General features: G+C 34.5%; 3 protein-coding genes across 5 annotated transcripts; all 3 read right to left on the bottom strand.

Annotated features, from left to right (window-relative positions):
* Positions 1-559: 559 nt before the first annotated feature.
* Positions 560-15,623, bottom strand: LOC145562460 (putative ATP-dependent helicase At3g02060, chloroplastic). 2 transcript variants are annotated; one of them, XM_081622754.1, is made up of 14 exons: positions 14,831-15,623; positions 13,944-14,169; positions 11,961-12,206; positions 10,361-10,495; positions 8,030-8,154; positions 7,446-7,585; positions 6,853-6,923; positions 5,145-5,306; positions 3,526-3,612; positions 3,213-3,386; positions 2,995-3,039; positions 2,189-2,545; positions 1,177-1,505; positions 560-1,103 (listed from the first exon to the last, which is right to left on the bottom strand). In XM_081622754.1, exons 1-13 carry the CDS (start codon positions 15,439-15,441, stop codon positions 1,404-1,406), a joined length of 2,481 nt encoding a protein of 826 aa, XP_081478880.1. In that variant the 5' UTR covers positions 15,442-15,623; the 3' UTR covers positions 560-1,103; positions 1,177-1,403. The 2 variants fall into 2 exon arrangements, with proteins under 2 accessions (XP_081478880.1, XP_081478881.1); XM_081622755.1 differs by having other exon boundaries at positions 560-1,030.
* A 3,354-nt stretch (positions 15,624-18,977) lies between these two features.
* On the bottom strand, positions 18,978-19,777 carry LOC145563961 (non-specific lipid transfer protein GPI-anchored 30-like). Its single transcript, XM_081624341.1, has 2 exons — positions 19,401-19,777; positions 18,978-19,116 (listed from the first exon to the last, which is right to left on the bottom strand). Exons 1-2 carry the CDS (start codon positions 19,723-19,725, stop codon positions 19,013-19,015), a joined length of 429 nt encoding a protein of 142 aa, XP_081480467.1. The 5' UTR covers positions 19,726-19,777; the 3' UTR covers positions 18,978-19,012.
* A 741-nt stretch (positions 19,778-20,518) lies between these two features.
* LOC145562459 (potassium transporter 4-like) lies at positions 20,519-27,292 on the bottom strand. Of its 2 annotated transcripts, XM_081622752.1 has the most exons (9): positions 27,136-27,292; positions 26,077-26,314; positions 25,752-25,997; positions 24,909-24,959; positions 24,464-24,724; positions 23,207-23,259; positions 22,765-22,879; positions 22,411-22,665; positions 20,519-21,827 (listed from the first exon to the last, which is right to left on the bottom strand). In XM_081622752.1, the coding sequence occupies exons 1-9, from the start codon at positions 27,178-27,180 to the stop codon at positions 20,740-20,742; spliced, it is 2,352 nt and encodes a 783-aa protein (XP_081478878.1). In that variant the 5' UTR covers positions 27,181-27,292; the 3' UTR covers positions 20,519-20,739. The 2 variants fall into 2 exon arrangements, with proteins under 2 accessions (XP_081478878.1, XP_081478879.1); XM_081622753.1 differs by lacking the exon at positions 27,136-27,292 and having other exon boundaries at positions 25,752-25,929; positions 26,077-26,240.
* Positions 27,293-27,764: the final 472 nt, after the last annotated feature.

Below are 27,764 nucleotides of genomic sequence, written 5' to 3'. Positions count from 1 at the left end.
TTATTGATTTTCTATATTTATTTTCATATTTAATTTATTATTTTAGCCCAACAATGTTTTATGAACTATATTGTTTTCCTTTGCTAAAATATTCTCAAACCTTTTTTTTTTTTTTTTTTTTCAATATTTTAACACTTTCTTGAACTTTATTCTTAGTTCTCTTTTTAAACTTCCTTAGTTTTTCTTAAATGCTCTTTCCTTTGCTAACTTTACTCACCTTCTTTATATGATTATTTTGTTACTCTCACTAGGATATTTGATTACCAAGCAAAGCTTGATCCATTGATGAGGATATAGCTTTCCAATCTTGAGGTTGGAGACTTGGGGGTTCAATCTCAAAAAAACTATTTGACAGTCTAACTTGCAAACTCTGAATAGGTTGACAAGTGAGTGTCAATTCATCTTACATACTTGACAAAAAGAAAGAATAAGAAAATTGGAATATTGGATTAGTAAAACCTCTTTCATGAAACACCTTTATTAGCTCGTTGAAAGGGAGGTTTAAGTACGGGTCTTTTTCACATGGGAGGGTTGTAACTTGTAAGTTTAAGAATCAATAGGTAAGTTTATCCAAAATACACCAGTTTTATTGATAAAGGTACTCAACAACAAATCATATCAATAAGTTGTCATTTATACAATCAAGCAGCTAAGCGATTTTCATGACTACGAAACATCTATACAAATCAGCATAAAGAATCAGATAGCCACTAATAACTGAAAAAAAAAAAAAAATAATTGGCCATCTACTTACAGCCAAATAGAAGTTATTATCTATTTCAAAATGCTTCTATTTCTGCTTGAGATATAATTATGCTTAATTGGACCAAGTGAAGATCACCCTCTTTGATTTGCAATTCGCAAGATCTTATGACCATTAATATGCAATATCACAGCACCAACCTACTTCTTAGACTCCAAGATTTTACCAGCTGAAAATCGGAAGTAAATGGGGTGAAAAAGAAACATAAGAGTTACGATTGGCCAAAGAGAACCCTGATGCACCTTTTACCCACTGGATTCCTGCATCCTTTGTAATGAAGTAATTTGCTGCAAACAGCTACATATCTAGTATCGTGTCTTACATAAACTGGTCAGCGATTCTGCAACATGCAGCTATCAGGATCAGTATGAGAAGAAAAAACCAAAAAAAGAGGCAACTGAGAAGAAATTTACCTGGTTAGGTTTTCCTGCCAAATATAACTTGCTATATACAGACTGTCTGTGTAAGGTTGTTTTTTTTTTTTTTAAATGTTTCTTTGATCAATATCATCACCAGCTTCTCTAACACAGGAGGGTTAAGAATATTGAAGCCACGGTGAGCCCTTGGTTTTTTCATACTGCCAGCCCTTTAAGGTGAGCGAAAATCCCAACTATGAAACAATATCACATATGCAAAAGCACTAGTATTTGATAAGGGCTGGCAATGAAGCATGCAGTTCTCCTAAGCACTGAAAGATCCAATTGAGAAGTTGCTCCCTTGGTAGCTCCAGAAGTAGTTCAGTCTGTCAGACCCAAAAAAACAAAAATAAAAAAAATAAAAATAAATAAATAAAATATGATTAAAAAAGACACAATGGCAGCATGTCGCAGTCAGATAAGTTACAAAAGAGGCAATAAGGAGAGCATTGTCCACCAACTACATTATTTCATACAATCACTACCACCTTATAGATGCACGTAAGCTTAAAAGATGCTTGTTCTAGGATAAAAATGGTAAGGTAGATAGCTGATTTTTCCTTAGATTTTCCCACCCTGCTTTTCTTTTTTATCCCTTCATATATCTCTTATTTCTTGCAAATGTATAAGATGACACGAGCAAATATAGCTGTAAATAGATTGTTGCACAGTATAACTTTCCATTTTTCATCCCCGGTTAAATTTTCCATCTTCACAGAACAAAAACAAGGAACTTATGGAAACTTCTCTGCTTTTCAACAGAGAAGTAATCAACAAAGCTTGTCGGACAGTCTCTTCAATGAGCTCCATGATATGACAATCACTTTGCTGGAAGTTTTGTATGACAAACCCTCTATAATACGAGTCATAAAAGAGGGAATTTCTAAATGAAAAGGTAGCATAATGCCATGAAACAAATAGTTACGTAGATGATCTAAATTAAAAAGTTCTACAGGTGCACTTCTGCAGAGAAAGCACAGTTGATAACAGGCCTGAATAAAACACTTACCTTAATTTGTCCATTGTCATACACAAGTGAACTACGCAAAACATCAGAAGCCATGGAGTCCTTGATCATCCTGAATACATCTTTAGTCATGTTTGTTTCCATGCCAACTATCCTTCCAATGACATAAATTCGGTTAATCCCAAGGTCTGCTGCCATTCTTTTCACGTAGAGTTTCTTTAATAGAATTTCCATTGAGTTAGGCTCTTTTCCATACTGTCGCCGCAAATCCTCTGTAAATTTAACTAAACTCAAGATGTCCTCCTCTGCTGCCTTCTCAGCATCATTTATTAATTCCATGGGATTCTCTAGATAATTTATGTACTCAGAAGAGAGATGAGGATTGACATTTATATCAAGCTAGAATGGAAAATTTAAAAGAAGCGAGTTAGAAATCAGATAAGGATAGAATTGTGAATAATTGGATCATAAATTGCTTGTCATCAATCAAATAATGAATTTGTGACATGGTCATATTACTGGATGCTATTATATATTCTTGAATCTCATACATCAATTAACTGGAAATAAAGCATTTTGTTATCATCCTTAGGGTTGCTTTCTGAAATGGAATTTTAAGGTATTGGTGCTTTTGCAGGAATGAAACTATTTCCAATTTTAAGGTATTGGTGCTCAGAAGTGTGAGTACATTATCAATTAATCTTGTGATGAAATTATCTTCAAACGACTTATTGACTCTTATGTGTCAATTAATGCTTCTTCTTTTAGCAAAAATCTGACTTTTTTAAGAAGTTGCAGCACTAACACATTTTATCTGTTAATAAACATCATTACACGATATTTAGTACCTGAACATTTTGATAAGGAATAGATCTAATCCGGTGTTCTTCAACCTGCGAAACAAGGCCAGAATCATAATTCACAATAAGCAAAGCCAAAGGGTTCTCAAGGTTGGCTATTTAAACAAAACCTAGCTGAAACAGGACTGGAAAATTATTTTTCAGCAATGGGTCAAAAGCATGATACAAAAATTATAGGTATGTATCAAAGGAGTTAGACAGATTACCTTGGACAAGCTCTCAAAAAGCATCTCGAAAAAGAGATCGATGCCCACATTTCCTACATCACCTGTTTGCTGCTCACCAAATATATTACCAAAACCTCTAATTCCCATGTCTCTTTCAGCAAGCTGAAAGCCTTGACCAAGTTCACGACACTCTTCAAGGGCTGAAAGTCTCTCCTACAGGTGTAAGTGAAATTCAGCTTAGTAACTGCTACTTGAAATTTAGAAAAAATGTTGATACAAATAACAATGATTGAACGACTTTAGAGGTTTCAACAAATCAAACTGAGATTGCAACAAGGGTAATTAGTCAAACCAGTGCTTGATCAGACAGCAAAGATTTATCTGGGTAAAATAGGTACGCGTAAGCTTCCTTATCTGATCTCCCAACCCTTCCTCGCAGCTGTTGAATTGGAATTGGGGTGACAAAGATAAAGAATCAATATGAGAGATAGTAATACATACATACATTTTCAACAGCAATGTATGTGAATAGAAGTTGTTAAAGGGGTATTCCTATCAAGCACTAAAGACAGATTGCTTTCAATCAATAACTCTTAATTCACTAATCCCTTGCAAACAGCGAACTGAAAAAAGTTAATACAGAAAAACCTATTGATCAGCAAAGTTAGAAACCTTTACCATCCATTCTCCTGTAAATATAAAAATACAACTGAAAATAGTACACTGTACAACGAGGATAGCTGACATGCAATAAGGAAAAGCTGTCCTATCAACAGAAAGACTAATTAGAGACTAGCATTAGCCCAATTTCTTTGAACCTCCCCAACTGATTAACTTTTGAAAGTCTCAGACATGTTGTCCCATTACAATGCTAAATGAGTGACTGTCCCACAACAAACCAGAAGACATCAAATCAGAAGAAAAGACACGGCAATTTCGCTCCAACCAAAAACCATAAAATTGCCATGACCCATGAAAGCATTGCACCATGGCACTTTTTCTCCTTATGCTCACCAAACCCCTTGAATAAAGCTATAGCCAACACATAAACTCTAAAGGGCAAGCCCAAGTAAGCTTCTCCAAAGATAAATGGCCATGTCAAAGTGAAAAAAAATTGTGACCAATAAACTTTTGTTGTTGGAGCATCCCTCGACTTCCAAAAGAAGTTTCCAACCAATGAAGGTAGAATTTGAGGGGATCAACTAAAGCAACTAAGAAAAAGTTTACATTTACAGGACTTGAATAAATACCACATGCAGACCCTAGAATTTTCCACTTGGCTTATTGATTTATTACCTATAATTAGGAAAAAGAGCTCTTTTGACTCTCTATCATTTAGTGGTCTTTGAAAATGTAAATACTACAATAAATTCCAAACATAAATTATGGAGCAAAGACAAATGATATTACTGAGGGAAAAAAGGGCTGCTCTTAGGTTAGTGAATAATATTTTTTTTTAGCTCCCATAAAGCCCTAGCAATCACAGAAGCATCAAGAACCTTAGAAATATTGTAAAACCACCCTAACAGCTTGTGAAATCCCACTAATAAGAAGATTGTCTCCTTTTTGGGTGCTCCTCAACCATTTACTAGAAACAAGGCTTACTTTTGAGAACAAGTGTGGAATGGGTGGCTGATACCCTTGCTTCTGATGCAATAACTTAATTTGCAGAGGGTTCTAACCCCCCCCACCACCTATACCACAACGCCCCCCCCCCCCCCCCCCCCACCCACCCAAAAGAAAAAAAAAAAATTGTACTATTTCTATTAGCCATGATCATTACTTGCAAACTCTACTATCTTATATAGTGCTAGCTATTCACTAATACAAATTGAACAATCACTTATATTATTTATATTTATTTGTTTATTTTTTTTTTTTAAAGGAATCACTGATAGTTAAAGATATCCCTTAATGTCAAGAACTTTTAAATAAATACTTAGTACACAGTTTGGCCAGAAAGTAACATGCCTGATATAGCTGTGCAAGTCCAAATTGCTGAACATCCTGAATAATTATAGTGTTTGCATTTTGGATGTCTAATCCACTTTCCACTATATTTGTACATATAAGAATTTTAGTTTTTCCAATGGCGAAGCTTTCCATTGTTTCTTCAAGCTGTTTCGAGTATTGCTGCAATTAAGAGTGGATGCAAAATGTGAGATGCAAACACCAATTGATTAGAATAATAAGCACAGGTGCATAGTATGCAAGTCATCATACAACAGGAAATCAAACCAAAATGAGGCACAAGTAATTCCCAAACTGCAGCCTAATGGAAAAAAAAAGTTCCAGAGCCAGCCTAGAATATCTGAAAAGCATACTTTTTAATTATCAGGATGCGCCATTCCTAATTTCAGATGAATATCTCACTTAAAACTTCACCAACTACTGTTCAAATGAACTCCAGTGCCCACTGTTCTGTCATGCTAAGAAGGCTTCGCAAGGTTATCTCTTTCAGATATACAAAATGATTTTGATCGATCATACTTTTCTAAGAACTAGCTGTGCCATTGTGAGCGATAGCCCAAATTTGGGATTAATATTTATGGATTTTGCGTTAATGATAATGGTTTAGCTTGAATTATATTGCGCGATAACCCAATTATGCTAAGTGCTTGTTGTAATTTAATTATGGTTAATGCGTAGATGATGAATATCTGTTAGTATTATACTTGTAAATTATTGCTTATGCTAGTGTTCAGTTAATTGTGCAAGTATGTAATTGCATGTAGATTAATTATGGAACAGTTTATAGGGAAAAACGTATTAATTTGATTGATGAGTATGGGAGCAAGTGTAGACTATGAGCATAATATGTTTGGTTGACTCATGAAAATTATAAAATACAATACTCAGTACAGATTAAAGAAAGTTAAAAAAAAAAAAAAAAAAAAAAAAAAAAAAGAAAAACATATTTGTAAATATAATAAAAGTTTTTTATTCTCTTTCTAAAATTACATGTAAGTTTTTTATATTTTAAGTTATGGGAATAATGAATTATTCTTAGCGCCTGTTAACATTTACTGAACTAATTGGAGCTGAACTGAACTGATTGGAGCTGAACTGAACTGACTGGAGCTGAACTGAACTGAACTGAGCTGAGCTGAAATGAATATTTTATGAGAGAGGGAAATTAGGAGCTGAACCGAACTTAACTGATTAGAGCTGAACTGAACTGAACTGATTGGAGCTGAACTGAACTGAACCGAAATTAAGTAAATGTGAACAGGCCCTTAGTTTCTTCCTATACAACATAAGAATGTGATTAGTAATAGTATTATTTCACTTTTGTTTAAAGAAACACTCTTCCTAACCTATAAAAAATGCAAAAGAGAAAAAAATAGTAAGAAAACAAGATTTAAAAAAGAAAAGAAAAGGGGGGAAAAAAAAAACAATGCCAATATGACAAAAACACTATTGATATTTTCCCAAAATGAATAGTAGGCATTCTCACTTTTTTAAAGTTTATAGATATAGACTTGGAGGAATTTCAATTCTCAGTCTCTTTAAGCTCCTTTTTCTTCACTGTAGGATTTATTGCAAACCTAAAAGATCTCTCTAGAGATACAAATTTTTAACTTTTTAAAATAATTTACAAGAAAAGTAGACATCAAGGTCATCAACTAGCTGAAGAAAAAAGGGGAAATAAAATAAAGAAAAATATATGATGAAATACCTTTCCATGAGCAATGGCTATTTCAACATCTGGAAAGGACTGTTCAAGAAAACCCATGACTTCCTCAAGTCCTGCAAAATATTATTAGCTCAAAACTTCATACAAACAGCCAAACCCAGCCAAGATATGCACACATAAAGCAAAGCTTTTGACTATCACATTAATAGTGCTAATTCACAGCTCCTTTTCAATTTTTTTTGGTGGATAGCCCTATTACTTGCATTATACAACTATATGAAAAAAATTATACAACTACAAGAAAAAAATGTTGAAAACCCTTCCATTACTTGCAATTTATGACACAAGCACCTAAAAAGCTGTACAAATAGAGTTAGTGTACACTTATGTACATTTATGAGTCAATTCTGTACATAATCTTTTGTTACACTTTCTCTGTTCAACTTGCTATTTATTTTTAATACTTATGTATGTTTCCTCTTAACCATTATCACCTTATGCAGACAATCCATAAACCTAGTAAAATTTCTAAAATTTAATACTACGTAGCTACTAGTCCTTTTCAGATGTTTTTAATATAATTATCATTTTCTACTAGAACAGACATCTGACTGAAGAAAATAATCTTGTTTCACCTTTTATACGAGGAAGAACATAGAAGACTTGGCCATCTCTATCCAGCTCATATTTAATTGCTGATACTACATTCTCTTTACTGAAAGCTGAGAGTTGTGTCTTGATCGGGACTCTCTCTGGAGGAGGTGTTGAGATTAAACTGCAGACAAACCATATAATTTATCAAGCTGAACCAGGAAAGGTTCTGTAGAGATAGAAGCTAAATTCTACAGAATATCTACATGTTTTCCTTCTTCTTCCCTGCAGAAGAGATACAGGAAAAGGGAGTTGATTCTAAAACTGAAAGTAGTTTAGTCACACATGGGCTGAGGACCTCTCCCTTGTGTATTTGTCAGACCCTTATATTTAGAAGTCTGATCCAAAGCATCTAAACTCAAACAGTGATCATGCAAATTACAGAAAAGTCTAAGATAGATACTTCTATTTTGAAAACTCTCACTTGAGACCAATCAAAGCATTCAGTCAGTGTCAATTTCATGACATATAGAGAAACACAAAGAACAGGATATACATATACAGTTTATAGCTACTTATCTTTATAATGAAGTAACTGTTTTCGATAGTATTCAAAGTGAAAACAAACCTTGCATCACGAAACCCTGTCAAAGCTAGATAGAGTGTTCGTGGTATTGGTGTCGCTGACAGTGTGAGGACATCAACTGATGTTTTGAAGGAAGCAATCTTCTCCTTCTGCTTGACTCCAAACCTCTGTAAAGCAAAGAAATATTGCATAATCACTGTAACTGTGGATCCACACATAACAGAGGGATTTATCATTCCTTGCAAATAGATAATTCAAAAAGTATTCAAGATTCAAAAATTCAGACAGTGCTTAGATTCCATGTATAAAGCATCTCGATTAAACAGTTGTATTATGGAAACTATACAAAATAACTTCATAAGTGACAAACTTCACTTTCTATGCATTTTGGGTTCTAGGAGTGTATGAAATCTTGCTATCCTTCAATGCATTTGACAGGCATGAAATATTCATAGCATTACATCAGGTTCATCTTTAAGGAAGCAAGTACATGGATTATGACTCATGTAGGTAAGTACGATTGGCAACTTGCATTGAAAGCTGATAATTAGCTCTGAGGACATGAATAATGAGGGTCATTTGGTACAAAGTGATTTGCGCATCCAAAAGGCCTATACACAATGACGCTAACATTAGAATTTAAGGTATCCACTCAAAAGTTGCATGAAGCAGATGGGTTAGGCATAGTGCTCTTGAACCCAAGCAAGCCATAATTTGCTAGCTGGCTATCTTGCAAAAACTGAATTCAAGAACAAGACTTGCTGCCACATATATTTGTGATGAAAAATCTTCTTTTGTGTGACAGCAATCCTGAGACATTTACCCACATCCACTTTGAAAGTGGTTTCATTGGTATTTGTTTTACTGTACACGGATGAATGAGAATCCGCTGTACTAGCAGAAATTTTAATGTATAATGAGAAAGATAAATAGAAACATTTTTTAAAAAAAAAATTTTTAAAAAAATAATAATAAATAAACCAACAGCTTGCAACAGTAAGTTAAGATTTGGAGTATAGATGGCTACACTTGCACCATGCATATATCATGCCTAGAGACTCCAAAACATTTCTGTTTGAGAGCAGAAAGTGTTCCTCCAGTTGTATTTTGGCAGAGTTAGTTTGACATTATAGATTAAATATAGAGCGTTAGTATAGATAAATAAAGGTGAATGATAAATAAAGGTGATTGGTCAGTTTCAAGCTAGTTAATACTAAAGGCTTAAGTAGAGAAAGCCTTCTATGGTCGTTTAATCTTTGTATGATTTCCATTTATCAATAAGCTAAGACCTTCCATAGGCAATGACCAGTTCATAATTTACAGAGGAAAAAGAAAGCATTTTGCATTGATGCATACCTTCTACAGTGAGAATTTGTCTTTCTTCTTTAATCTCTTTTTTACAATACAAATTTTGATTTGTCTTTCTACGTGGAGAATTTTAATTGTGTTCTTCTAAAATGTTACAATTGATGTTTCCATCAAGATTCTGGGGCAGCAAGCAACATAAAATGAGTAATCGAAAACTTAGAACGCTTAAATATTCAAAAGTAATGTAAATGAAATAGGCCTCATAGCAGCATAAAACCACATATCAAGGTCAAACAAAATGGAGCTGGACTCTAGATTGGTAAATACAAAAAAAAGGCCATGCTTTGTTCAACTAAAAGTGCTTTTAAAAAAACATACTTCATACTCAATATGGCAGTAGTAAAGGAAATACTTAATTATTTTTCAATAACATCTACCAGCTCGTGAAGTGCATACTACAACCAGACATATCATAGTGCATACTTAACTTAGCTCATTTTGATCATTGTCATTTGTCACAGATCAGGCAATGAGTTTAGCAACTCTGTAATAGCTACCTTACCTGTTTCCATATATATAGAATACAGATGCGGGAAGCCGGGAACAGAAAGCCCAAATAATTTTTAATATAACCAAATGATCAAGAACAAATTGATTATCAGCTTAAGATTACAATGTTGATAAAATGTTAATAAATACTCCATGTATGCTAGTTTCTTATGTACCAGATCAAAATTTTTTTGGTGTAAATCAAACGAAGAGTTGATCAAAAGGTTAAGGTAGCATACATTTGATTCCCTCTCCTACTATGCACTATGAAGTACCTCATCATAGGTAATGGGATACTGTTGTTGAATAGAATGGTCTGACAAAGAACTGAACAAAAATATTGGTAGCTATGCATACAAGAAAATTTGAATAACCAATTTGAGAAACTACAACAAGTCATATATGCCACCTCAACATAAAAGAAAGAAAAGAATACAGCACACATGAAAATATGTAAAAAAAGATGGCAAACACATAATCATCATCTAAAAGATATACAGAAGAAAGGAGCCAAACCTGCTCCTCGTCAACTACAAGAAGGCCCAGATTATTATAAACAACGCGATTTCCAAGAAGTGAATGAGTTCCCACAATAATGTCCAGTTCACCCTTTTTTATCTGACGCAAGTATTCCTCCTTTTCTCCTCTGGTCTGGAAATAGGAAGCAATGCTTTAAGTTCCTAACAAAACTAAATATAGTACATTACAGCAAGTTATTTTTATTTTTTTATTAGGGGGTTTTCTTTCAGAGCTTGAAAGTTAAAAATCCAGTTTTGCAAATGTGAAAGGATCTTCATGGTTTCAAGAATCTGGAAACCCTTTCCTTAAAAACAACACCATGCAGATATCTTTGATTCTCCGTATCAGTTTATGACCAATTCAAAATTCCATACCCCATCTGCAAGGGACACAGTTCATTCAGCCCCCCCCCCCCCCCCCCTCCCCCCAAATATCCCTTTGATAAGCAATTCATCCCCTTGTAACTCCCCTTAGCTTGTAACTTGGTGAAGTGGTACCCATGCTTCTCATATTCACCTCTATAATCACACCTCTCTTCTTCCCACCCTTACACGGTCTCTAGTAGTCTCTCCAAAAATAGGGTCATTGAATTCTAATATCTCTAACCCAAAGCTCTTGCAATTATTTGACTATTATATTGGTAAGATGCTCACTAAACTGATGCTAGGCTAGAGGCATCTGCCACTAGTTTTCATCAAGTGGCAGTGGGAGTACAAGGAAGTTGAACAAAGAGTTTGTTATGGACCTGAGTTTAGAAAAATAGCTATATGATCCAATGAAAAAGGAATAGAAGAAGAAGATTCCAGTCACATAGAGCTGAATCTTAGGCATAGAATTTCTTAGTATGTACCTGGAATAAACATAGCCATGAACAAATGAAGAGACCTTTCCTGATCCAATATTCCAATCTCCACAATTGTACAAACAATGTCTACATATTTAACTATGACAACTGAACAGTTCAAGGTATGAAAAATGGACACCTACCCAGAATGATAAATTACCCCTACCTAGCTCACAATAAAGCAACAGCATAACGAAGCAGAACATAAGAAAAATTAGTGACTTGCACAGTAGATAAATTCAAAAAATGAGCCTACAAGTGGTGAAAACTTCATGTATGTGATGTATTGTGAAAATCAAACATGTAGTATTCAGATTGTCAATTGAGCATTTTATATCTGCTAAGCAATAGGGAAACACTTACTTTGAAATTATTGATATAAGGTTTACTAATATCTTAAATATACTACTTATACTTTAGTCTGATTGTAAAAGTTATGATTTTGATTGTAAAAGTTATATTAATTTCTCTAAATTTGTGGTTTTCAAGTCTTTATTATTATTGTAGATGCCATATGGCTATTCATTAATGAAATTGATCCTTCCCGTCAAAAAATAAAAAAAATAAAAAAATAAAATAAAACTTTAGTCTGAATGTCTAATTCAATATCAGCCAATGCTCAACCTGTAAAGTTGGGATTTGATAACATCATAAATACGAAAAAAAGCATAAATGCTGTTGATACATCTTTTTACTAATATATATCCATGGTCTGTTGCTAATCCTATGTTATAAAATTTCAACTTGGCCTACCTGAAACCTGCTCAGAAGTCCAACCTTGATATTGGGATACATGGAAAAACGCTCAGAAATCACATCAAAATGCTGCTTGGCTAACACAATAGTTGGTGCTAGAACCATTGCCTGCTTTCCTGCTGAAACAACACAAAAGACCGCACGTAATGCAACTTCAGTCTTGCCAAATCCAACATCTCCACATATCAGTCTATCCATTGGAGTTTCTCTGTCTGTCAAATCTTTCTCTACATCAATAAAAGCCTGCAGAAAATGTCAACTACTCTAACAAGAAGTATCAACCATGAAGCAGGAAATGACATTTGTGTTTTGATATGGTTATAATTCAATAGAGGTGCGCATCAAAACATAGCATAAATATGCAGCATCTAGGTTAATGAGGCTAAGGATATAAATCTTTAAGGCCTTGCATAAACTAATTTAGTAAATACCCCCTACCCCCCCCCCCCCCCCCCACCCCCTCATCTCCCAAAAAAGAACTATTCCAACTCACACCAGAAGGAAAGAAAAAAGTAGTAGAAGCTCATAGTCATAAATGGTCAAACTTAACTGATAGTTCCAGAATATTTATTGAAGCATTGATTTGACTTTTTAACTCTCAAGCACTTGGGGTATCAACTGCTCAAATTGTGTTAAGTTTTGAGGCAATGTTCACAATAGCAAGACAAACCTTGGTTATAAAGAGCAACTTTGGGTAGTTTGACAGATACAAGTATATGATATATCCAAGATAAAATAATACAAGATGTTTGTTGTCCTTCTGTCTAAAAGGGGTGATGTGGCATGCAGAGTAGTTGGCGTGCCTCAATGATCCACTATAAATGATGGAATTTTCTTCAAGGGGCCATTAGGCTCCATTGCTCCAAAAGGGAAATCTTGAACAAGTTCAAATGAAATTTCAGCATACCACCAACATAAGCCCTACCTACGATACAACCTCTTGTATAACTAAAACTAAGAAAAATATCTATAGTTTGATATTAGTAACTTATTGCCACAAAAACCAAAGAAACAAGAAACTTAAACGCTAAGATGCAACTCCGAAAGAAAAGGAAAAATTGAAAAAGTAAAAACCCGTGAAAGATTTTATTCCCCAAAAGATTAAGAGGTATATTTCACTTAGCTTCTTCATTCCTATTTTAACTAGTTATAATTTTTGTAATAATATCATCGGCAGTACTTCATAATTATATGGCCACGAGCCCCTTTCCTCCATAATTGATTACAAAAAAAAGGGGGGTTTACAAAACCTAGATTGGATATTAAATAGGAAATTCCAGTGAAAGTGCCTTAAGGATTAGCAATAGCCTTTGTTCCCCTTGCCTTAATTAACTTATATTAGAATATAAGTTCAATTAAGAAAAAGAAACTCTTATCATTTGAGTTATGAAAATTAACTCACTAAGTTTAAAACTATAGATCAAAGCCAATAAGGGCTACCGCCTATGGGAGTTGCATTCATAACTACAATAAGTTCAATTCAAGCAAATAAGTTCTCATAAGTTCAGATTAGTGACATTCAGGTGAATAGAGCACACCTTAGGCCTTGTTTGGTTGACATTAATGGACATGGTCAAAGTTTCCAGTTAGCGCTTATGTGGAGCGTTATTTGGTTTACATGAAAAATGTTTGTGGTAAGTTGATAATACACGGATATTTAGACTTCCCATACACCATGGGAAGTGGCTAGCCCACTTCCCCCTTCATAAGCCACAATTCCCTCATGTGTTTTGGTTAATTTACATATCTACCCTCCAAATTCCTAAGAAGTGCAAATTCCAAAGTGTTAATCAAACATATAAACCATTCCACTTTGTAGATTAACAAGGGAACTAACTTTCATAAAATGAAAAGTCTCATGGATATTTAGTTCCAACATAAACCAAACAGCCACTTAGATAGTTGTATTGAATTTAACTGCCAATGAGAAGTAGTGATGCTTCAAAAAGAATGGCTTTCCAGTAATAGAAAGTGTTTTACCTGTTTTTGATCTGGTGTGGGCTCATAAAGAAACTGAGAAGTAAACTCAGCCATTTCTAGACATTTTGGATACGGAGGTCTTTTCTGTTTAAGCCTATGTAAATACAATTCCATCAAGTCAACTACCATTTTCTGGACTGCAACCTTTCCTTTGGTCCTCCTCTTTTCCCATGCACTTGTGTCATTTAGTTTACTGAGTGTTCGTGGCTTTTTTGGTTCATTTGGACTGAAATGAGAAATACATAACACTCAATAATTGAATGTTGGAGCCTGGAAGACTGGATATACAAGAAACATCATGAAAAAGACATCTAAATTTTCTGAGTAAATTCTTGCTTCACTTATGCCAGCAGTTGTAAGGAATACAGCGGTAGCATGCAAATGTCAAAAAAAAATCAAAATGCACAACAATTCCTGCGAAATTTTCACTAATGTTAAACATAATAAAGTCTTAACAAGATATTACTTCATATGTCGTAACGCTCACAAAATTGCTTATTACACTGGCAAACTACCTTATGTCATGAACCTCACAAAGTTGTTCATTACACTTGCAAAAACATTCAGATACTGCGATTAATAAAGGTCTACAACTCTTATGCCACTCAACCCTTAATAATGTTTCACATTCAACCTTATCACAAAAGGTAAATACTAATGTCAAAATACTAACATCAGCAGCAAAAGACATTATATATCCAGGCAAAACCCAGCTCAAGAAAGCTCAAAAATGTACTGTCCTATATTCTTCCCTATTCGAGTATTCGTCTAACAAGTCCTAACTTGTATTCTGAATTTCTAACACTCCAATTTTACTAACAAAAGAAAAGAGTAAATCTAGGTATTAAGATTAAATTTCAATAAGAAAGGATCATAAGAAACCATACAGATTATATCGGTAGAGCATACGCGACGCCTGCTTAACAGGAAGCTTAGCCATACCATCTCCATACTCAATAAACACATATTCAATAGGTTCAGAACCATCTTTTGGCATATCATATTTAATCCCAACAAATCTTCCAATACCAACTTTCTTATGAACTACATAATCCCCAGATTTTAGAGTATAAGGATCAACTTTATAACTAATCCCACCACTTTCTTTTCCTACTCCTTTTTCTTCCTTATTTTTCCCTTTCAATTTCTCCAACCCTCTTTGCTGCTGCTGTTTCACAAGCTGAATATACTGCTCAGCCTCCTTAGAATCCAAGGCCGGTTTCGTAGTGTCTCGGGTTCCATGATCCCTCCTAATCCTCTCGTTTAAGGCCGAAATCGGGTCGAATTCTGAGTCAGAAACCTTCTCCTTTCCAAAGGATGATTTGGTCCGGGAACCCCCTTCAGTGTAAACAGCATTGTAGATTAATAATTGGGGTTTACGACAATGGCGGCGACATGGGCATTTGAAGTTGATAGAGATGGTGGGTAATTGAGGGTATGAGCTCAATTTGAAGCAGAAATCTGAAATTGGGAGGAAGAAGAGTTTTGTGGCAGCCATTAATTCTAGAAAATTGAAGGTTGTGGTGAAAAAAGTGAAAAATTTTAGCAAAAAGAGGTGAATTTGAAGATGAGTTTTGGCATTTTTGAAGGAGAAAGAAAATGGTGATTGAAAATGGGGGGTTTTGAGAGGGTTTAAGCAGAAGGAAGGGAGATACAGGTAAACTGATAATGTGTGAGAATTTGTGGAGTAGAAACATATAGCTGCTCAAAATATCTAATCACCAATTTTAGAAATCTGACGACCGTTAATGACAGTTAAGGTTATTTTACCGCAACAGAATTGTTAAGTAGCATAAATGGAAATCTATACCAACAGAATTAAAAAAAATAAAAAGCATTCCTAAGAGAATGCCAAGTAGGTGGAGGAACTCTAACCCACTCTCAAGTATGGGTCCTTCTATGTTCTTCTACCCAATATCATAATATAAATTTTTTTTTTTTTCTTTTCCTTTTTTTTTCCTTTCCTCTTCATCTTCTTCCTCCCTTAAACCCTTTCCCCACCTCCATGGATAGCTCCCATTGTCGGACAAACCTCCGCCCACCACACCTTCACCTCCGACAGCAAGAAACCCACCCCACCAACTACAACCTTGGTCGAAATCCAAAAACACGCAACTACCTCCGTTAAAAATCACCAGAAACCACCCAAAAAACATAACCCAAAAACGAGAGACACAAACTTATGGCTCTAGCCATTAAAAACGGTGAGTTCTATGCTGGAAATCGTCTGAGTTCGGTCGAAATCGACAACAGTATTTGTTTGTCGGTGCTCAGACACAAACCAATAATAACTGTATAGAAATTAATAATAACTGAGCATCGACAAACAATTACCGTCGTCAATTTCGACCGAACTCAGACGATTTCCAGCATAGATTTCACTATTTTGATGGATAGAGCCATAAGTTTGTGTCTCTCGTTTTTGGGTTATGTTTTTTGGGTGGTTTCCGGTGATTTTTAACAGAGGTAGTTGCGTGTTTTTGGATTTCGACCAAGGTAGTAGCCGATGGGGTGGGTTTCTTGCTGTCGGAGGTGAAGGTGTGGTGGGCGGAGGTTTGGCCGACAATGGGAGCTATCTATGGAGGTGGGGAAAGGGTTTAAGGGATGAAGAAGATGAAGAGGAATGAAAAAAAAAGGAGAAGAAAAAAAAATAATTTTATATTATGGTATTGGGTACCTGGGATTGGGCTAGTGTTTCAGGTGACCAACACTTTGGTCACGAGGAGAGAGAACAACATATTTGCATTAAAATATTAAAAAAAAATAAAAAATGGTGAGTTTGGGAAATGACCAAGGCTTGGCCAAGAACAAAACTAAGTTGTTGGGCAAAGCATCCTAGAGCTCCATATGGATTTGCGTCCCTAAGTTTTCTTCCCTAAGTTGTCTTGCTAAAGACAAAAAACCGGTAACATGCATGGGGAAGAAGTCAATGCATGCATGACCGGTTAAAACCCCATCAACGAGAGGTACGAAATCAACCCAAATATGAGTTTGTGCTACCTGTAGCACGATGACATGACAGTAAACCTGACGTAGTGTGGGATGAGGACGGAACAAAGTGGCGGAGTTCGAAGCGGTAATCGGCGAACAATGCCAACACTAATAGAGTAATAGGTTTTGACATGTGGCAAATGACTTGTTGTAACAGGTTTTGTAGCCGATTAGGTCTGATAAAAATCAATACCTTAAAGTACAGTTGGAATTATTTTAGAATAATCAATAATTGATTGGGATTAATTAAAGTAAATGGCCTAAAGTTGGGATTAATAAAACCAATTGTTCCAAACTTAAATATTAACCACTAAGCTATTACCATATTACATGTTATTCTTTCAAATATTAAATATAGATAGGATTTGAACTGTGACGCTAATGTATTAACTCATGGTATTGTCCGGACGTAAAAACTAGTACCTAATAAAAAAAAAATGAAATCAATACAATTATACAAATACTAGAGGATATTGATGTAATTGATGATCCAGATCAGTAAAGCATAAGTTAAGGGTATTCAATTGATAGAATTGAATGATCATGCAAATGCATTGGAGTTTACTACCAATATATATATATATATATATATATATATATATATATATATATATATATATATATATATATATATATATATATATATATATATATATATATATATATATATATATGACATGAGCCTGTCATGTATCACTATGACTAGGCAGATGATGTGGCGCCATGTCATACGATTATTGTAATTCATTAAACAAAAAAAATTAAATTGTTAGCATTAATGTTCAAACCTATGACCTCATGCTTATTATACTTTAACTTCAACCGCTACTCCAATGACACATATTATGTTTACAATGTTTTGTTAAAAAAAAGTTAATCATATTCATACACTTGAAGTCGAACGAAGCAAATTAATAATTTCAGATACTAGATATTAGATTATATATTTTGATGTTCAATAATGATTGAAAAAATATATTTAAATAGTACGAGTACGGAAGCAAATATAACTAATTTAATCTATATTTATATTTTATCACATTATTTTTACTATAAAAGCTCATTTAAAATATACATATAGTGATCCGGAGCATTGTCCGGCCAAAAGCTAGTTTAAGAATGATATTTTAAGACCCAAATCTCTAGTTCCCACTAAGGCCTTGTTTGGTTGACATTGTAAATTGGAGGAATTGAAAATTCATGTGAATTGATAAAATGAGTAGTTGTTTGGTTGGCATAAAAAAGCAAAAATGGGGAAATTGGGAATTCACGGGAATTTCAACTTCCCACAAAACATGGGAAGTAAATTACTTAACCCCCTAGGTAAACCAAAATTCATGGGAATTTCAATTTCCCTTATTGCCAACCAAACACATTTAAGAAATTCCTTAGAATTTCATTAAGGAATTAACTTCCCATGAATTATAAATTCCTATGGGAATTAAATTCCCACATCAAACAAACAACACCTAAAATTCCAATGGATATTGAACCCAATTGCAGTCAAATATGGTAATTCTAGTCCACATTCTCATGCTATAATCAACATGCCATGACACTAACAACCATTGGTTGTTTAATACCCTATTCATGCTAGACAATAAACCACCACCAATTTAATAACACAATCATTATCAATTTTATCCCAATTCATTATCAATGATTAGGATTCACCACACCCCTAGCTAAAAATCTACTCACTAATTTCTTTGAAATGAGAAGCTTAGAGAACTAATGAGATTAATCAATCATGGTATTTTTTTTTAATCGAGTTTACCATAATGTGCATAGAACACCCGAGTGTTGAAACCACTAATTAATTATTTAACTACTTCACACTACTGTAAATTTATGAAAAAAAATAGTTCAATCAACATCCAAATGCGTTTAATTATAATAAATACTACAATATCCAAAACATTATAACAATGATAATGTTACAATATAGAAAGAAAAAAAAATACATCAAAGTTAACAAATTTGGACCAGAAAATAAGTAGCTGAATACAATATACTTCGTATTAGTGTGTACGTATAAACTTTTCACAATGTCATACATGAATAAATAAAAATTTGATCTAAATTAAAATTATCATCAATAACACTCCTAAAATTACCGGTATAAAAGATGGGAATGAGTTTATTGTAGAGTTTTGAACAGAGTTTCTTGAGCCTGATACACCTATAAAATTACCCAAAAATAACACATCAGATATCAATACATTTGAACTCACTTCCCAGTTTACACAGGAATTATCAATACTTGGTACTGAGTAATAAACACATATAATTCCGGACTAGAAAAAAGGTAATAAATCAACTATAATAATTATTTTTCAAGTAAAATTTATTTTGGAAAACGGCAAAAAGGTTATTAATAGATAAAAACTATCAAAATCACAAGATAAAAAAGGAACATCATATGAAAATAACATCACAAGTATAGTGAGGAGGATTTAGAAATACCTTTAAGGCAGGCAATCGGGTTAACACGAAGCCCACATCTTTCGGGTAACATCTCAACCTGAGATATATTAATGCCTAGGAGCTGAGCTTGGAAAGTACCTTGGGTGCTTATCATACTGCACAAGCACTGTTGGTTAGTCTGAATAACTTCTTTCAAAGGATCACAGCAAGACCTGGGTGGACCACGAGTGCTGTTCAAGTAGTTCATGCAAGGGGTTAGGCTGTTTACACACGACGATCCACCTTGAGCTGTCAATGATGGAATATTACTAGCCAGGATCACTAGTACTACTAGAAAAACCAAAGGGCTAGCTTTATGTTCCATTCTTGATTGATGAGTTTTCCGCCTTTGTAAAAAGAAAGTTTGCTTAATACTTCGCAAGTATGTGATCTGTTGTGAAAATGGTATGTTGAGATGAATGTATATATTGAGTGTAGTATGTTTAAGGTTGTTGATCAAACTTTTATCGATTATTTTGAGTAATTTACTGGTTAACAAGATGATAACAGGTAAGGGTTGACATCATTAAAATAGAGGAAAAATTTGTGTTCCATTTTGGAGGTAAAGCTAAAGACCAAATATTCAAAATGCAGATTTAGCTGCTCAACAACCCCCTGTTTTCATAAGGTTGCTTACCTCATAAGGAGATTAAGCCACTGAATAAGACATCTATTTTTTTTTCTTTTTTTCTTATTCTTTTTTTGGTGCATAGGTAGAAAATGTTGACACTGGTTTCAATCCCAGATCTCGGTTTGAACTCCTTTGGGACATATACTTGCTTATATTTGTTCGTCAACCAGATTACCTGAACTGACGATCAAAATGTTGGTCTTTCTTCTGAATAACCGTGTTTACAAACATACAAGTCAAACAAACACGACTAAATTGACCCGGATGATCCCATACAGGCCTTGATTGCAAAACTAGATGTCCCAACACATTGACCCATCCAGCCAACTTATAAAGATCTACAATAGTGCCCAACTATAATTGTTGCTCATGAAAAAAAAAAAAAAAAAAAATGTTACAGCAGTGAAACAAAAGAATTCTAAAACAAACACAAAAGCAGTATATTAAGATATGTATTCTTGATCGAATAATAGAATACCTACAAAACTTTGTTAAAAATATTTTTTATTGATCTGTACACAAGCAAAAAACCAGAAGAAAATATGGCTACCCTTATACAATTATAGGGAACTACACTAATGATTCTTTTTTCCTTCTTTCCCCCTCCCAACCTCTAATCACTGTTTTCCTTCTTTGCCCCTCCCAACCTCTAATCACTGTTCAGGAAAAATGCATTACTTACTGCAATTTTCTCAATAAAATATAATGCTAGACATAGTATATCATCCCAACTTCAATGAGGCTTATGTGAGGTATGTTGAGAGCGACAGAAGGACCACGACAATTCTTCCTGAGAAACGAATATCCAATATCAATACCAAGCTTTTTCAAGAAAGAAGAGGACCTTCGAGCCTTAACATAGGAATGCCCCATAACATATGCAACCCCAGCCTCCTTTGCCTCAATCAAGTCCAAAAGCTCTTCTCTAACATCCGGATCCATTGCAGGACTTTGTGGCAGCTGAAATCTTACATGACGCCTCCTGATCTGCTGAACACTCTCGTCATCGTACACAGATCTTAAACTCTGAAGTGTCAGAGACCTGCTACTATGAGTAATTTCATTGATATCCTGATCATCATGCTCGGATACAACTAAGCTTGAGTTTGATTGAACAGTTCGAGTGCTTATCACAGCCATCCTACCATCAATGGAGGAACTGTCAGAGCCAGAAAACTGAGGCTCCACAGCTTCCATCTGAATGAATTCTGCAATGCTTTTGATAAGCAAGTCCTCAAACTCCCCGTCATCTCGAGGAATATCCTTGTATCCATATCGAACTATACAGCGATACATGCGATATGGTCTAGGACATATGCGGCCAATGAGAAAACGCTCTTCTGGAGAAACATATGGGACCGGCACTGACTTTACACAAACAAAAACCAAGACCTTGTGAAAGGCAGGTAGATTAGTCACAAAGTGAGAGAAGATAGCAGGAACTCCCACTGCAAGTTCAGAGTAAATCAAACCAATGCCAGGTACACGTACTATACCAAGACTGGGACCCAGGCCAAGTATCCATTTCAATGAGACCTTGTTATGAAGGTCAAAATTGTACTTCTTGCGGGTTCCATAGTGCCAGACATACATCACAAGCACGATTACAAGTGATAACATTATGGGAACCCAACCCCCTTGTGGTACTTTGATAAATGCTGAAGACAAATACACAGCCTCGATAAAACCAAAAAACAGAAGAAACGGAATAGCAAAAGCTCCTCGTTGCCACACAAAGGTCAAAACAAGTGCCATAAGGCAAGTTGTGATGAGCATAACTGATATGCAAGCAAGACCTGGATACAAGAAATTAGGAGTTAGAATGATACAGCCAAAGTCCAAACGAGGACTTATTACAATGCACCTAAAAAGTCAGAAATCTTTAAGTCAACTTATAAAAACTACCCTTTATGATTATTTATATACTATCCCATAGCAGGAAATAAGCCAATAAGTATTGATAGTAATTTCATACAAACTGTGCCGAACACTGTTCAGCCAAATTCACCAGGTACAGGAAAATCATCACTATTATTGGCTAAGAAATGAGAAAGTCTAGCCAAATTCACTCCAACTGATCAAAGCAGTAGCACTGACCGCCCACTTTAAATTTCTTAACATGCAGAGTTGTAGGAAAATGAACAAAATAAAACTTTCACCAGATTCCCTCTAACACTTGAGCATGTTATTAACAGACAACAAACCAATATGAAATTTTATACATTTTTGATGGAACGGAAATATCCCCCTAAACACTTACTACTATGGACATTAAGTCTAACCTAATTTGACAGCAGTAACTCAATATCAAATATTGCACATACATAGAGCACCGAAGAGGCGAAGACCACAAACAGGAGGCAAGTTGAATGAGCTTACCGTATGCATTACCAATCAATGTAGTATCACGAAAGCCAATAGTTACAGCAAGAGTAAGGATCATGAGAATCCAGTTTATTTCGGGAATGTATATTTGGCCATATATATGTTTTGATGTGTGGACAACTTTCACTCTTGGGAAGCATCCTAGAGAATGGCATTGTTTGACAATGGAGAATGTTGCAGTTATGACAGCCTGACTTCCAACAATTGCGGCAAGAGTCGCAATAACAAACACAGGCCAAAATACAGAATCTGTTTGACAAGATGACCAGGTAATGAATTTCCGAGCAGTAATTTAGCAGTGGTACAGAGGTAAAACAAACCAAGTTTAGTGGCAATAGGAAAGCTTACTAGGTATAGAATCATAGAAACAGTGATCAATATGGGTGGTGTTCATAGACAGATATGCAGCCTGACCCATGTACTGAACCACAAGACAAGGATATATGACACATGCGAAAACGAGCTGCAAAATTGCAATACTGGATTAGGTCAGTTACATGTAAAGTAGCAATACGGAAATGTTGAATGGATGCAGAGATAAAATGTGGTTCACCCAGATAACTAGATGTCAATAGCTCAATCCCATACATAAGAAAATAGTATGTTTCAAGAGGACTGAAAATTCATTGTTCCATTCATTTTATTCGCTTATTCTGTCAAGTGTCAACCATGCTTTGGTTCCTAGGTATCCAGATTGGGCGATTGTGTTGGGTCTTGAAACCTAGTCTTAAACCGAAAAGGACAGTCTTATGGATGCAACTTCTAGACAACATGATCTACGATAACATACCTTTATGGAGAAGGCTGTAAAGTGACCAATATCTGCAAACATAGCTTCTGTACCTGCAACAACCCAAAGCATAGCTGTCATTAAAAATGGACCCCAAAAGATCAAACACAAACAGCAAATTGCATTAGGTTCCCTTTCTTTTCTCCATTTTCCACTTGTTTCCAGGTGCTTATTGAAGGAAAATCAGCCTAAATTCATACATGGAAAAGAAAAAAGAAAAAAGAAAAATACAAACTAACAAAAATACAAAACGTAACAAAACTTGAAGAACATAAAAAGCATCAACAAAATATGCCAATATTCCTTCTGTCCAAGAAAGGCCATTTAATTGTGTAGCTATAGCCCTATAGGAATCTATTACCCCTTGGAGTAGTATTAATGGTTGTCAGACCCCTGTTTATTTTAGAGAAATGCAAGGAAAAATTTTACACATGTAAAGCTCAAAAATCTCCCCAAAATCTACATCTCTTTTGGCTAATGTTATCACTCCTAAATATCAATTACTTTGTCACAAAGGAAAAAATTCAATGTCTCTAAGATTGATCAAGCATATACTTCCTCCATTTTCTTTTATTTGCAACACACCTTCATGGCACGCACTTTGAGGGAAAAATTAGGTAATGTAACGGACAAATCAATCAAAATAATTTATAAACGTAGTAGTTAACCCTTCTCTATTCTGGGTGTTGGAATAATTTTGATAAATTTGCTCGTTTACCTACTTTAATTAACTCCTAAAAAAGCATGTCCAAAGGTTGTGTTGCAAATAAAAGAAAACAGAGGAAGTATATGAAATAGTATCTGTATACTTTCAAGAAGAACAACCAGAAATTCCATCAAAGTTCGAAAAATTAACCAACTTCTCTAAGATAGAATGTGGAAAAAGTCCTACTTCTGGGAGAATGATGCACTGACATAACATTCACGCATCTACAAACTTAATGCTAGCTGTTAAGAGATTATACTCCTTTCTTAATAAAACAAAGAATTAAGTGCAGTAATGCCTCTTCTTCAACAGCTTCTTTCCTTTTTTTCTTGTCTCTCTTCTCTTTTTCATAATTTAAGAGGGGGTTAAGCATTAGAGCAGGCAACCTGCAAAGCTTTCACATAAACCCTTACATGGAACCAAAAAAAGAATAACATAAAAAAAATTAATTAAAAAACAAAATAAGAAAAATAAAAGATGATTTGAGTCCTATACAGTCAATACAGAGATCCAACAAAACAGCAAAAAGAAAATTATACCGCCCCACATACCTGTTGTGCAAAGAAGTATTCCTCCAAGAGAAATCCAGCCATCTTTTCCAGTTTCCTTGAAGTACTTGATGATATAATGTGGAGAAAATGCATGGACTATTTTTGGGTTCCAATATATTGTGTTGTACAGACCAATTCCGAATATTGAGAATAGCCAAATTAAGACAATTGGAGCAAACAAAAATGCCACCTTGTGGGTACCACAGTGTTGAAGAGCAAATAGGCCCACCAAAATTACAGAGGCAAGCAACATAAGTACACCTACAACAACAGATGTTGAAAATTAGGGAGAAATATACTCCACAAAATTGTAAATAAGACAAAGAGATCAAGCATAGGTTTTTTTCGATGCTCCAACATGAGCTGCATAACTAAGAATGCCCCTGATGAACAAATAAAACAAGATCAGCATTTACAAAGAATAGAGGTCAGTACAGCAACTAACCCTCATTTAGTTTCGTTTCAGCAACTTGAAGCCCTGAAACTGATGATAAAACTGCAAAGAAAGAAAAGAAGATACTTACTTTATAGTACTCCAAATTCGTATTAGTATTCAACATATACTCTTTTCCTTTTCATAACTTCAGAGCTAGGACTTAGTACATAAGTAAAAGACTACAAATAAAACTACTTCGTATTAGTATTCAACATATACTCTTTTCCTTTTCATAACTTCAGAGCTAGGACTTAGTACATAAGTAAAAGACTACAAATAAAACTACGAAGTCCATAACATAAATAAACGTGCAGTATCGATGACATGCTACACTATTATGAAATCAGGGTCGAGAAGATAAAGGTTACGCAACTAACAGAGAGACTGCTTTCAAGACTCCATGACCTCATAACAGAATAGGAAAACTGTATGATTGTGCAAAGGAGATTAAGTAATTATAGATGCTTATTCTTTTCAAATAAAAATTGAAAAACAACATTGCAATCGAGCACACACAAAGCTTGCTCAATTTTCAATATGTTATGCAAAATATTAACTATACAAATGAACAAATCTAACTAAGATATCTCGAATAATTATTGCAACGAGAAATACTGTAGTGTTTGTCGAATTAAAAATAAATAAATAACAAACGAGGGCCTAGACTAGATGCTTATAAAAAGTACAGTTACAAACAGCATTTCATATATGTCTATTGAAACTGCTAAATCAGTAGCTGTTAATTAGCCCTCGTATAAGCTGCAAATTATTATCCAAAACATACAAATTCAATATTTTAGCAAGTAGATAGACAAATGTATTCAATAACAGCTCACAAATATTCCAATGCACCTGAAATAGCAGGTGTCAAAACACCATCTCCAATGACCATGCCCGCGCCAATCAACACAAAAACTAGTAAGGCTGTGCGCAGCTTTTTGTGTTTATCAAGGAATCTCTTTAGAGGAGAGCTGGTAGCAACTGGTGTTGAATGGCCATATTTATAGGTCGACAGCTCCTCATCTGCAGCCTGTTGATTTGGAAGCAAGCTGAATTTTGCATGTCTGCAAAGGAGGGAGTATAGAGCGAATGTCCCACCTATAATAACATAAAGTAAAGTCTAGAAACGGAATTGAGTAAAACAAATCCAATACAAGACATACAAAGAGAAGCCAACCTTCCCCACTATCATCTGCACTTAATACAAAGAAGACATATTTGAGCAACGGAATCAGCGTTAGTGTCCAGAACACTAAGGAAAATGCACCAAATACAGAATCCTCACTGATAGGCATCTTCCTCCCTTTAAAAGTGCTTGTATAAACATAGAGTGGTGAAGTACTCAAATCCCCATAAACAACACCAACACTTTGATAAGCCAATAGCAGGGTCCTGGACAAGTTTACCCAAGATAACTGTACGGCAATGTAGAATTTAATCAGACATTGAATTATAACAAGATACTCTCTATAGTCTATACAAGAATAATAAGCTTCTCTATTTCACAAAAGTCCATATATAATGAACTTTCATTTATAAGCGAAATGTCAACATATAAAGAACTAACTCTTGAAGAACTACAAACATTTTCGAGAGGCAAAATGAAACCAAATATCAATAAGTGCTCCTAATCTAAGTAGATGACAATAGTCAATGGATTCGTTGGGGAAAAACGATGCTGCAAAATTAGAAGACTCCATCCCAGGGGTTGTATCTTTTGATTCAGCAACATCAACAATCATTGCATTAGTCAATACTCTTCAACAATTTATTTCAACTTTTTAATTTCGTCAAAGTACTGTGATAAAGCCAGGCTTCAGGTCACAAACATTTGTTCAAAATCCAGTCTTTTTTTGTTGGGTCGAATCGATTTTTGCCAGGTCATTGTCGATGAAATCAATTCATGTAAATTCAACAATTCAACTCAATAATTCAACAATCAAACCCATTCAATCCGATCAGATAAACTTTGTTATCAAGTCAAATCCCTGATTGAAACCCCAGAAAAATAACCCTTCAAATGTCATATAAATCAAAATGATCCAAAATTCAATCTCCCCCATTTACTCTAATCATAGTAGATTACTCCAACAATACATAGAATTCAAAATTATTAAATTTCATACAAAAAAATCTCATCCATTCATAATTCAACAGAAAACAATCCAAAATCATTTCACAGATCAAATTACATTCTACAAATTAAAATTGATATATAAAAAAGATGAAGAAGAACCTTGGAAGAGGTTCTAGATGGAGAAATCCCAGGTTCCGACTCCATTGTAGCCAATCTGAACACTTTCTCTCTCCTCTCTCTCTCTCTCTTTACCTTGAGTTGAAGTTAATTACAGTATAGCAATTAGCAAAGTGTAATAAAACCGAAGAAAATAATCAACTAAAAGTGCTCACTATTTATTGAAATTAATTAATTAATTGACTAAATTATTATTTCGTATGTTGTTTTTTTTTTATTTTTATTTTAGGGTTTTAAGATTAAATAAAAAATTTTGTTTTAATTTAAAAAAAATTAGGATCCTATTAGGCGGAAGAGGGGGAGTATATTGGCCACAATTGATGACGTCAGCAAAAGGTAGTAAATATGAAATAACACGAGTCTTACGCGTGGTGGCGTATGGTAGAATACGACGTCGTATTTGTTTGTTATGTGAGGGGTCCCACTTTAAGTGACGATCTTGGTTTATTGCTGAACTTTTCAGCTTTTCTACTACTCCAGCAAAAATAAGTGAGTTTTCAATTTCATGAAAAGGTTGTTTAAGAATAATTGAAAAGCATTATTCGTTTTTTTTTAAAAGAATCTTTTATTTGAAAGAGGAAAATTTTGACTTTACATATTCATAAATTTAT

Source organism: Chenopodium album, chromosome 10 (genome assembly GCF_948465745.1).
Source record: "Chenopodium album chromosome 10, dcCheAlbu1.1, whole genome shotgun sequence".
NCBI lineage: Eukaryota > Viridiplantae > Streptophyta > Magnoliopsida > Caryophyllales > Amaranthaceae > Chenopodium > Chenopodium album.
Note: the sequence above shows the minus strand (reverse complement) of the source record. Positions and strands in the feature narration are given on the sequence as shown.

What these genes read in the sequence shown, in the direction of transcription:
- LOC145562459 (XM_081622752.1), bottom strand. Translation starts at nt 27,180, where the DNA reads ATGGAGTCGGAACCTGGGATTTCTCCATCTAGAACCTCTTCCAAG. An exon ending in TGCAGATGATAGTGGGGAAG is followed by an intron (nt 25,998 to 26,076) that starts GTTGGCTTCTCT and finishes ATGTTATTATAG; the next exon opens with GTGGGACATTCGCTCTATAC. An exon ending in TGAAACGAAACTAAATGAGG is followed by an intron (nt 24,725 to 24,908) that starts GTTAGTTGCTGT and finishes CTGTTGTTGTAG; the next exon opens with GTGTACTTATGTTGCTTGCC.
- LOC145562460 (XM_081622754.1), bottom strand. Translation starts at nt 15,441, where the DNA reads ATGGCTGCCACAAAACTCTTCTTCCTCCCAATTTCAGATTTCTGCTTC. An exon ending in CCACACCAGATCAAAAACAG is followed by an intron (nt 12,207 to 13,943) that starts GTAAAACACTTT and finishes CATTTTCTGCAG; the next exon opens with GCTTTTATTGATGTAGAGAA. An exon ending in GACTTGCACAGCTATATCAG is followed by an intron (nt 3,613 to 5,144) that starts GCATGTTACTTT and finishes CCAATTCAACAG; the next exon opens with CTGCGAGGAAGGGTTGGGAG.
- LOC145563961 (XM_081624341.1), bottom strand. Translation starts at nt 19,725, where the DNA reads ATGGAACATAAAGCTAGCCCTTTGGTTTTTCTAGTAGTACTAGTGATC. An exon ending in CCCGATTGCCTGCCTTAAAG is followed by an intron (nt 19,117 to 19,400) that starts GTATTTCTAAAT and finishes GTAATTTTATAG; the next exon opens with GTGTATCAGGCTCAAGAAAC.